At 39.4% G+C, this 12447-nt stretch overlaps 1 protein-coding gene across 1 annotated transcript in view; it reads right to left on the bottom strand.

The window, feature by feature from the left end:
• Positions 1-4102, bottom strand: part of LARS1 (leucyl-tRNA synthetase 1) — a 53259-nt gene extending 49157 nt beyond the window's left edge. Inside the window, exon 1 of the mRNA XM_090288074.1 lies at positions 3944-4102. Within this exon, the coding sequence (XP_090144200.1) occupies positions 3944-3949 (6 nt within the window). The 5' untranslated portion in view covers positions 3950-4102. The remainder of the gene's footprint in view (positions 1-3943) is intronic.
• Positions 4103-12447: the final 8345 nt, after the last annotated feature.

Below are 12447 nucleotides of genomic sequence, written 5' to 3'. Positions count from 1 at the left end.
TCTTCTCACTCCTATTTTTGCTTTCTCTTGGTTCTCTGATGTCTTAGCTCCACCATTTACTAGCTGTAGAACCCTAGACAAGTTCCTTAATCTTTTTAAGCCTGCATTTCTCTACCTATTTATAAAATGTGGATAATAATTATACCTACCTTGTATTATTATTTGTATTATGAAAATTAAAAGAGATAATACACATGAAGGACTGACCATGGTGCCAGAGCCATGATAAGTGCTCAAAAATGTTAACCATGGTCACAAAGAGACAACGAATACTGTGTGCTTATTAGGCATGAAAACAGCACTGTGGTTATATTTAAGGGAACTTATCATTATATTTTGTAAAACTTACTAAAATATGTATAGATGAAATGATAAAATGCCTAAATTTAGCTTAAAATCCTGAGGGGATAAAAGGGGTTCAGATGAAATATACAAGAAACAACATGGACTGTGAGCTGCCAATTATTGAAGCTGGGTTATGGGTACACATAATACTATTATCTCTACTTTGTTCACTATTTAAATTTTCCAAATGAAAAATTTTAAAACAAAATCTTCTACACTGGCTACTATCATTATTACATTACATTCTCAGGTCCCCCCTAAAAGACTGATATACTGTGTAACTCAAAGATATTATAACTGTTAAAAGCTCTATAAAATAAATATTCCTGTGACAAAAAGAAAATTACATTGTTTGCTCTTTACAAATTGTTATAAAATAAAAAATAATGTTCTATCCATGCTTTTCCATGTACATTGTCTTATGAAATTTACTATTGGTAATGTTGCCTTTGTAAAAATAAAACTTCCCTTATGGGAAGGTATTTGCAAAAGAAAATCCCCAATTAGTTTGAATTGGAAATAATACAATGATTAAAAATAGGCTCCAGAATGGGAACAAATGAACTCAAATTCCACCTCTACCTTTCAGCAGATCTGATGCCTTATTTTCCCCATCAGTGAAACGAGGATAATAACAGCACCTACTTTTATATAGTTGTTCTGATGAAAAATTAAGTAAAACACTAATGTCTGGCACAGAATAAACAATCAATACATTTAGCTATTGGCCTGACCCAAAAGTTTATTTGGCTTTTTACTGTACGATGGCTCTACTAGCGCTTAGTTGCCTTTTAACTTCAGTCGAAACAATTTTGTTAGATTGTATTGTGACAGCTGTCATATCAGCGAGCATTAAAAAAAAAAAAATTGGTGAATTTTTGTGTAGCCATTTTAATATTGAAGATGGAAGAAAATATGCAATGTTTTCAGCATATTATACTTTATCATTTCAAGAAAGGTAAATATAAAGCTGGAATGCAAAAAAAGATTTGCGCAGCATATGGAGAAGGTGCTGTGACTAATCAAATGTGTCAAAAGTGGTTTGCGAAGTTTCGTGCTGAAGATTTCTCCCTGGACAATGCTCCACAGTCAGATAGATGAGTTGAGAGTAATCAAATCAAGACATTAACTGAAAACAACCAAAGTTCTACCATGCGGGAGATAGCCAACACACTCAAAATTTCCCAATCAATAACGTCATTGGTGAAAATGAAAAATGTGTCTTTTATTTTATGGAAAAAAACTAAATGGACTTTTTAGCCAACCCAATATTATTATTTACTTGTTCTTTCTTAAAGGAATCGCTTAATTGAATTCTTCCAATAAAACTAGCCACTATCATGACAAGTGTAAAAGGTAACTATTTTCAAAGGCAACGAAGTGAATAAAGTGAAACAATAACATCTACCATAAATATAATCAGTTTCCTTATATAAAACTTTAAAAGAAAGAAGAAACTGTATTAAGGTCTTATAAATTAAAGAGCCCGTCCCATTAACACCAAGCAAAAAACAGAAGGACTTGCAAATTTCACTGGCTAAGAACACCACTGATGTGGCGTGGGGTGGGGTTGGTGGTGAGGCATTGAGCAGCCTGGAACAAAAGCACTGGACCAGGAATCAGATGGCCTGGTTTCTCCTGGAAAGCAGTACAGCATAGTGATTGAGAAAGGAGTCAATCTATTCAAGTTCTTATGCACTTTCATCATGTACTAGCTATGTTAGTTAAATTGTCTAAGCGTAGGTCTCTTCATTTGTGAACTGCAGATAATATTAGTGCCTACCTCAAATATAGATTAGTTTGAAGATTCAATGAGATAATGCAAATAAAACACTAAACACAAGTGTAATACCTACGAAATGTTAGTTATTGACATGACTGGTCTTAACTCTGCCAAAATTCCAATTTCAATAATTCTTCAACCCCATTGAGGACTACTGATCCCGACACTTTTTCATCAATCCTGAGGCCCCTCCCTTAAGTCCACCTGTATAATCACTCTTTTGCCCCTGTCTTCATCATTCTTGCCTGGCAAACTCCAATCCTCCTCTCCATTGCTCTGCTCCTTCACTCAGGCAGCTGAAAATGGCAGGAGATAAACACTCAGCCACGATCATTAGTCTCAACTTAAACTCATGGCCAATAACACCAAGACATGCCCAGCAATACTACTAGTTTCTGAAATCCACTTAGTTACTCCTTCTCCTACACCAGTGCTTCTCGAACTTAAATGTGCATATTGCCCAGTACGAAAGCCACTAGCCGCATGTGACTGCAATTTTAAAATTACGTTAAACCTCAGTCCTTCCACTGCACTAGGCACATTTCAAACGATCAATAGCCACATGTTGCTTGTGGCTATCAAATTAGTGCAAAAATAGAGCATTTTCATCATCACAGAGTTTTGTTGACAGCAATGTCCTAGAAGTTGTTTCCTACCTTCTCCCTCCTCAAACCTCCAACACTTCCTCTCCTATCCTTATTTTTAGCGGCTAATCTTGGTTCCTAATTCAATGAAAAAAGTGAACAGAAAATTTCCACAGCCTCCCTCATTACATCTACTGACCCACATGCATCTGTACCCATATATTCTGCCTTCTTTCCTGTTATTATAAATGAATGTGGTCCTACTTAACCCCTCCACTGATGCTCCTGATCCCATGTCCCCTATACTATTCAGGAGCATCACTCCAGCAACCACTTCTCTTCTGCATCCATTTTCCCTTTCTACAGGTAATTCCTATGTGAACACAGCATTGTATAATTTCTCCTGTCTTAAAAAAAAAAAAAGCCTTCTTTTGACATTCCATTTATTACCTCATTCCTCCACTTTCCTTTATAGAATTCCTCGAGTTATCCAAACTCATAATCTCCAGACCCTCTCTTCCCATTCATTCTTGGACCCATTCTTCAATCACCAACCTACAACGCCTTATTATGACCTCCATCAACCCACTTATCAACTCCTACCCCCCACCCCACAACCCTCCTTGCTTTTCATTCACGCTGTTGCCTCTGCCTGGAAATCTTTTCCTCCATAAAGGTAGGTGTATAGCTTGCTCCCTACGTCCTTTTTGCCACAATGCCACATTCTCAACAAAACCTTTCCTGATCAACTTTCTAAAATTGCAACTCTACCACACGCCACACTCCCTAGTCCCGCCTACGGCTCTACTGCTCCTTCTTTCTTATCAGCACCTGACATATTTTACCATATATTTTGTATGTAACCCACACACACATATCAACACCATGAATGCGTCGGCTTTTGTGTTTCACCGGGGTGGGCTCAATTTTTTGTTGAAAGGAGGACTCAAAGTTACATACCCCTCTCTCTCCAAATTAAGTTTTAGAAACTTCGGTGAACACACATGACAGTAGTAGTCTGCAAAGTTAAAAGACAGCAGTTTCTGGCTCATCGGCTAGCAAGAAAAGGCACGCCTTAAGCATGAGGAGCAGAGCTCCCTTTTCTTTAGAAAAGTATTTTTCCCTGCAGGACAGCGGCTACCATATGAACCCTCTAGTTCTGGCAAGCAAATACATAGATCGGCGGATTCTAGGGCCCGGCCAAGCGGACTCTCTTCCCGCAAAAACTCACCGCCATGGCGCCGCCCAGCCGACAATGCAAACCCACGACCGAGACCTTGGCGATCGCCCCCCACAGGAGTAGTTATAACCTGTCCCGCTCCCTATCGGGACACCCAGGCTCCTCAACCCACTAACACACACACCGCACACTTCACGCCTGCTGAGGCAATCGCCAGTTCACTACTAACTACCGCCGGGTGCATCTCTTAGCCTGCCGGGAATTGTAGTTCCAAGGCCGCTAAAGCCCAGGTGCAGTAGGCACTTGTTGACTACAATTCCCAGATAACAACGGGATACAGTAAAGTGACCCGATAGGCCACTCAGAAGTGACACCGGTAGTGATGTTACGGACAGGTTGAACTACAATGTCCACGATGCAGTGCGTGCCCCGACTGTGCTGAAGTCCCAAGCCTTCAACCCTTTCACCCAGAGGAGCTGGTTGGGTGTCTGTCAGGATGCCAGGATGCAAAATTTATTAGACTTCAGTGGCAGGTGCTAATTATGGCTTGCCACTGTGCATGGATATTTATTACTGTCGGAAGCATTCAACAGCCCAGAATTTAGACATTTTATATCCATTTATTAACAATCTCCATTTTTAAGAGAGAGAGGCTGGTCTCACTGGCAATCTCAGACTACTTCAGCTATGCTACCATGCAAGGCTGAGCTGTGTGATGCGGCAGTCACTAGCCACATGTGGCTATTTAAATTTAATAATGAAAATTAATTAAATGTTGCCCCGGGTGGTGTGGCTCAGTGGATTGAGCCCTGGCCTGGGAAGCAAAAAGTTGAATTTGATTCCCAGCCAGGGCACATGCCTGGGTTGCGGGCCAGGTCCCCAGTAGGGGGCGAGCCAGAGGCAACCCATTGATGTTCCTCTCCCTCCTTTCCCCTCTCTATGAAAATAGATAAATAAAATCTTTAACAAATAAAATAAAATAAATATTAAAATTAATGGAAAAATTAAATAATTGGATAAATTCTAGTCGTGTTGGATTAAGTTATGTCATCTCTTTAAAAATTAAGATTAAATTCTTCAGTCATACTAGCCACTCTTCAAATGCTGGATAGTTTATGTGGCTTGTGTTTACCATACTATATCTGTGTACAAGGCAAAGAACAACACAGTGACACCTGGTGGCAAACTGAACAAAACCAGAGCCATCTGGGGAAAGGTAAGCCCTGCTCATGCAAACAGTGGCATGGTTTGTGGCAAATTCCGAGTCAACCTTTCTTCGAGGGTCATTGGACTCAGAATCCGTGTAATGCTGCACCCCCTCAAGGACTTAGACTTATTATAAAGAAAATAAGTAAAATTGGATTTTTTTTTCTCTTGTAAAAAAAAGTATCTAGAGGCTTTGGCTAGAAATAAATAATGAAGATTTACTTAAGGGTCTAAGGTTTGCAAATCATACACACAACTAGGCAATACCCAGAGTGGTCAGAAGAAGAAAGAAAAGCTAAGCATTCCTGGAGGAAAAAATACGTTCTTGAGAAGAATCAGTCCCGCATTCTTAGCCTCTGGGTTGGTAATCCTCTAGATGATCAGTGGTCTGAATAATGGATGTCAAGTGGTCTGGATATGTGAACATTGTTTCCTCGGTCCTTCAGGGGTAATCAGAGGGTTATCTGGATGGAGGTCTTGTGTGTATCCAGGGGTTGATGCAGGACTGGAAAGTTCAAAGTTTAAGATCCCAGGCTAGTTAAAACAAGAATAGAACCATTTCCTCATGCCTCAACCTATTTGATTTTAGTAATTTAACAGCTTGACTATAGTGACTTCATTGTATTTCTTCACTCTATTCACATATGCATTTTCAACAACTACTATTGAAATACAAATCTAATGACAGCCTAACACAATGCCTGGCACATGGTATAATCTCAATAAAAATTTGTTGAATGAAAGGAAGAGGGAACCTTAGGCTATATAAACAGCCTACCAGTGACATTCCTGCCTCTGGGCTCTTACACATATAAATACTCTCCATTACTTTCCACACCCTCTTTCTTTAGCCACTAATCGTTCAGACATCATTTCCTGACAGCCAAGGCATGGGTTAAATGCCCCCTCCTAGATGGTCCCTGAAGCAACTCCTTCCTGACCTCCCTTAGGAAATATATCTCACTGAATATTAACTGCCTGTTTACTTATCACTATACAGTAAGCTCCATGAACACCAGAGACTGCCTAGCACATTGTCTGGCCCGTAGCAAGTGCCTTATAAATACTTACTGAATGAAAGAATCCATATCCTCCACAGCTCTTATAAATATGATTATAGTTTCCTGTTTCAATTCTCCCCTAACCAGTTCTATGTGTCATCTTTGACTCATCAGCTTCCAATCCACATTGGTAATTGAAATTATTTCTACAACAAATATTGATTAAGCACCTCCAAGGAACCTGAGATAGAGCTAGGATATAGCAGGAAACAAGACAGATATGGTCCCTGTGCTCATGGAGCTTCCTAATGCCATGACCCTTTAATACAGTTCCTCATATTGGGGTAACCCCCAACCATAAAATTATTTTTGTTCTACTTCATAACTGTAATTTTGCTACTGTTATGAATCATAATGTAAATATCTGATATGCAAGATGTATTTTTATTGTTACAAATTGAACATAATTAAAGCATAGTGATTAATCACAAAAATAATATGTAATTATGTATGTGTTTTCCAATGGTCTTAGGCAACCCCTGTGAAAGGGTCGTTTGACCCTCAAAGGGGTCGCGACCCACAGGTTGAGAACCGCTGGTCTAAAGGGACATTAAAAAAGAATATAAACAAGTAATTGGGTAATTACAAATTATTAAAATAATGAAAAACCTAGTTCCATACCTCTAGTTTCATCATTTTTAATTTTTCTATTTAAGAAACTAATATTCTTCTCTTAAGAGTCATTTGGATTCCATCCATTCAAGAAAATTTATTTATCTTCTACTATGTGCAAGGTACTATCCTAGATGCTAGGATACAACACTTGAACAAGACAGGTTCAGTCACCTCCTTAAAGTCTAGAGGAAGAGGCACATATGGAAGCTTTTAGGCAAGGAAGGAGCATGGTTCTACCTGTGTTTTATAAAGATCATTCTGAAGGATTGGAAGAAAGCAAAAATCGAATCAGAAGCCTATTTCAATTGTCCGGGTGAGAGGTGATGTTAGTTTAGACTGCGGTGGCAGCAGTCACAGAAAGGTGAACTGATTCAAGAGATATTTGGGAAACAAAATTTATTACAGTAATATGGCTTTTTAATTGCAAATTTGCGATTCTTTGCTAGGCCATATGGAATACCCTCTTTATGTAAATGAAATTAGAAAGGTTACATAGTGAATAAGGGCTCAGGCTCTGAATCAGACAGACCAAATTCATCATTTACTAGATAGGTGACCTCAGGCAATACAATTAACCACTCTCTAAAAATAACAGTAATGTCCTGGCTGGTGTGGCTCAATGGATTGAGCACCAGCCTTCGAACCAAAGGGTCACTGGTTAGATTCCCAATCAAGCCACATGCCTGGGTTGTGGGCCAGGTCTCCAGTAGGAGGCACGCCAGGCAATCACACATTAATGTTTCTCTCCCTCTCTTTCTCTCTCCCTTTCCCTCTCTCTAAAATTAACTAAATAAATAAATCTTTAAAAAAAATAAGGGAGATAATAGTAAATACCTCATAGAATTGCCACGAGGATTAAAGAACTCATATGTGTATAAACCACATATATCTATCTGGCATATAGTAAGCACTTTAATATGTCAGCTATTTTTATTATTATTCTAAGAAAATTGGTCTATAAACATTAGTCTGATTAAAATAGAAAAAGCTTACCTCTGCTCCATAATAACCTCTCCCCTAGCCTAACTGAGCTAGTGATCACCATATAACTTTGTGGTACACCTTCTCCAACTGTCAGATCATATCATGATCATTTTTTAAAAACTCCACAACAGAACTCATTTCCTCTGTGTTTATTTTTTCCCAAACCCACTCCAACAGTAACTCTATTCAATTCAATTGAGTCAGCATTTCTAAATTTAGATCCATAAGCTATAATTAGCTTTGGCTTATCTTTGAGTACTTTTGTATTGTTTTTCATGTATATTGACCTAACTTCCCCACTCTTAGATGACATAGTCAAGGAAGAAATTGGGCACTTCTTTTGCTACTTGTGTTCCATAGGCATGTGGCACTCAAAGAAAATGGGGGTCACTTCCTTGCCCTATTAGACACCCTTGGTTTTTAAATGATTTTTTTTTTCTGCATTAGTGTTCTACCTTTACTTTTTATGTTTCCTGCATGGTGAACAAATTTCTTTTTTTTTTAATGATACAAGGGATGAGTATAGAGAAGAAAAAGAATCCTTCCAGGATTACTGGCTTAGCTGATCCTGGGGTTGCTCTGTGTGTGAGCTCTGATAGTTCATGGGCCTCAGAGGAAGAGTGTGGGCAGTGGGGGTGCTAGCAGGCTCTGGAGTGAGAGGCTAGGGTCAGAATGAGACTGTCCTATGCTGGTTCTCCTCCTTCAACTTGGGATTCTGAGCCCTCGTGTGTAAACAGTGAATCATCATGATACCTACCTCTTAGGCTCACTGTGAGAAAATGAGCTACGTCAAGCCAGGTGATTAGCCCAATACCTGGTATGGTAAGTGCTCAGGAGATAATAAGCTAAAGAAAAAAAAAGAAAGAAAAGTGGATGACACTGGAAGCCAGTTGGATCAGTGGTATGTTCTAAATATTTGTGTCCCCACAAAGTTCATACGTTGAAATCCTAATGGCTGATGTGATGGTATTAAGAGGCGGGGCCTTTGGCAGGTGCTTAGGCCAAAAGGATGGAGCCCGTATGAGTGAGATTAGTGCCTTATAAAAGAGAACTCACATTTGCAAACCAATATCACCCCAACAATTCAATAAAAATAAATAAATAAAAAATAAAAATTTAAAGAAAGAAATCCCCAAGCCCCCACAAAGAGAAGTGTGTGACTCAGACCGGTGCTCTCACTCAGTCACGCTGGCACCCTGACCTCAGACTTCCAGCCTCCAGGACTGTGAATTGCCGCTGCCTGTAAGCCACCCAGTCTGTAATAGACTTTGTTATAGCGGCCTGGACAGACTAAGTAAGTCATTTAATGGAAATTCTAAGTCTGGCTGACATGAGCTAGGACCAAGTAGCCATGTTAATTAGGGAAACTTTTCATATTTAGACAAATGTAACCAAATTAGAGAAATTGCATTTCTCAGGTACCAATATTTTGAGAAACCCTTGTTGCCTATATTTCTTCTAAAGTGGCAATGTTTGTCATGCTCAGGAATTAGAAATCACTCACTCACACCACTCCAGACTTAGGACCCACAAGCTTCAGCCAACATTCCACAGAGCATTGCCAGCCCTGTCATGGGCTCATATGGAAAATGTGACACCTGAGTCATCAAAACAGTGCTTGTCACCACCATTACCATCACTGTCTAAGGGCTCCTTAAGAAATGGAAGGAAGGAAGGAAGAAAGGAAGGAAGGAAGGAAGGAAGGAAGGGAGGGAGGGAGGGAGGAAGGAAGGAAGGAAGGAAGGAAGGAAGGAAGGAAGGAAGGAAAGAAGGAAGGAAGGAGGGAAGGAAGGAGGGAAGGAAGGAAAGAGAAACAAGTAAAGACAACCAATGACATTATTGAGATTCTAATTCCAGGGACTATATTTTTAAATTTTATTTTGTGCATTTATGATATTTATGATTCCTATTTTCCAGTGTCAATGACATCAGAGAGGTCTAAACTATATACATTGGGGGCACAACAATGATTCTACTTTGTTTTCCTCTTAATTTGTCCCAATATCTTAGCAGCCAGAAGTCAGTATCTTCCTATATCTGCTACTCCATACAGTGTCTGCAGGTGTGGGCTCTAGTGTCCAACTGCCAAACTCCTTGGTGTCATCCTTGATTCCTCTTTGTGTTTCCTACAGACAATTAATCTGTCAGCAAAACTAATTGACTCTACCTTCAAAATATACCCAGAATCCAAGTTTTTCTCATCATCTCATTTACTGTGAGTATAGTCCAAACCACCAGCAACTTTTGCTTGGCCTATTGCCTCCTAACTGGTTTTCCTGTTTCTACATTGGTTGCCTCCAGTCTGATGACAGTAAGGCAGCCATGATGATCCTGCTTTAAAAAACAAGCAAGCAAACAAAAAAATCCCTGGCTGGTGTGACTCAGTGAATTGAGCACAGACCTGTGAACCAAAGGGTCACTGGTTCAGTTCCCAGTTAGGGCACATGCCTGGGCTGCGGGCCGGGTCCCCAGTTGCGGGTGCATGGGAGGCAACCACGCATTGATGTTTCTCTCCCTTTCTTTCTCCCTTCCTTCCTCTCTCTAAAAATAAATAAGTAAAATCTTTTTTTAAAGATGAGATAACATAATTTTATTCTTCTGCTTGAAATCTTCAGTGTCTTTCAGTCTCAGAATAAAAATCCAAAGTCCCTACCATGACTACGAAGTCTTCTGTGATCTGGCCTCTAACTACCTCTGTAACCTCTTCTACTGTCCCTTTCCTCCTGGGCTCACTCTGCTCCAGCCACATTTCTTCCCCTCTTTCTTGAAACATGCCAAGCTAGTTCCTGGCTCAGGGTCTCTGTTCCTCCCTAGAAAGCTCTCCTCCCAGATATCCACGTAACAACCTGCCCATCTCGAGACCACTGCTCATAGTCCTTTGAACTATCCCATCACTACTTTCTCACTTTACCTTATTTTTCTTTATAGAAGTATTCTCTCTGACATATTATAGTTATTTATTTGTTACCATTCTCCTCCTGTTAAAATCGATCTCCAAGAGAATGCTTGTTTTCTTTACTGCTGTATCCCCAGGGCCTATAACAGAGCTTTGCCTATGATAGGTTTTCAATCAATATTTCTTGAAAGAAAGAAAGGCTGAATGCACACACTCAGTGAGGCTAATCCATGCAAAGTTGCTGGGCAGAGCACCTGGCACACAAGGAATATGAATTATTATTTGATGTGTCCAAATCCCAAGGGGCTATTCAATCCAAAGAAGAGAGGGCCGTTTTTTTCTTAATATCAGAGGGATAACCAGAGAGAACCGGAGACTGGTCAGTCCACTACTGATGCTGTTTCTTGCTGCAAATAAAAAATGTCACTGCTGCAGTGGAGCTTTACATATTTCTTTTGGATACTTCTCTAATCTGCAAGGATGTCAGATCTGGGTCCCCACACAGGTCCGGCAGGAACCCACGAAGCCTGCAGTGAATGGGGCAAGGACTGTTTCTGGTATGGGCACACCCAGATATGCTGCTTTTAACCTTTTCTTCTCTGTTGACACTGTGTAAAGCAAATTTTTTTTCAGTTGACATACTTCTAGGCATATGCAGTTGTAACAAATAATGCAGAGAGAACTCTTCACACTTTTCCCCATTTCCCTAATGGTTAATATTTGCAAAGCTGTAGTACAATATCATAGTCAGAATACTGACAATGATAGAGGTTTTACTTGTATTCATTTGTTCATATTTGTGCATATGTATAAACCTTTCTATAAATTAAATTTTACATATAAATTAAATTTTATACAATGTTATCACCACCGTAGTTCCACCACAGTCAAGATTCAGAACAGTTCCGACAGCATGTGTTGCCCTTGAATATCACACCCACTTTCCCTCCACCACTCCATTTCCCTCCTCTGCTCCTAAAATTGCCATATCATATAAATGGATATATATACATATATTTTGTAACATTTGGGGTTTGCCTTTTCTCTCCACTCAGCGTAATCTGTCCAAGTTGTTGTATATATCAATAGTTCCTTCCTTTTTATTACTAACTAGCTTGCTCTGCCACGTATGTATCAGTTTGTTTTACACTCACCAGTTTAAGGCCATCTGGGCTATTCCAGTTTTTGGCTATTATAAATAAAGCTGTTATAAACATTCATGCCTAGGTTTTTGTATGTGAATATAAGTTTTCATTTCTCTGGGATAAATGCCCAAGGAGTGTAATTGTTGGGTCTTATGGTAGTTGCAGATTTAGTGTTTAGAGAAACTACCAAAAGCTACATGTTGTTTTTCAGTGACTACTACTATTTTACATTCTGCCAGCAAAGTATGTGTGATCCAGTTTCTCTGCATCTTTATCAGCATTCAGTATTGTCAGTTTTTTAAACATCAGCCATTTTTATAGTTATGTAGTATAAAGCAATTTTTAAAAACCCTTGTAACATAGTTCTTCTAGGAAAACAAACCTACATTTCCATAATAAAGAGAGACTATCCAACTGACTTATTTGAGGGCCAACTCTCCTTGTCTTTGAATAACTAGGATTCAAGTGAATTTTATTGAGGTGACTTTTCTCTGAGCCAGCTGAACTGCTCCAGGAGACCTGGACTCAGGAGAGACTGATATTTGACAGTTGTATTGTTTAATTACATGATCATCTATAAATGTACAGGAAAGAGAGGACCTGTTTATAAGTATGGGGTTTCTAGTTTGTAATTCTACCAAAGCTTAG

Source organism: Furipterus horrens, unplaced genomic scaffold (assembly GCF_987537825.1).
Source record: "Furipterus horrens unplaced genomic scaffold, mFurHor1.1.pri manual_scaffold_10, whole genome shotgun sequence".
In the NCBI taxonomy this organism is placed as follows: domain Eukaryota; kingdom Metazoa; phylum Chordata; class Mammalia; order Chiroptera; family Furipteridae; genus Furipterus; species Furipterus horrens.
The sequence above is the reverse complement of the archived record's forward strand: the minus strand, read 5'-3'. Positions and strand labels throughout refer to the sequence as shown.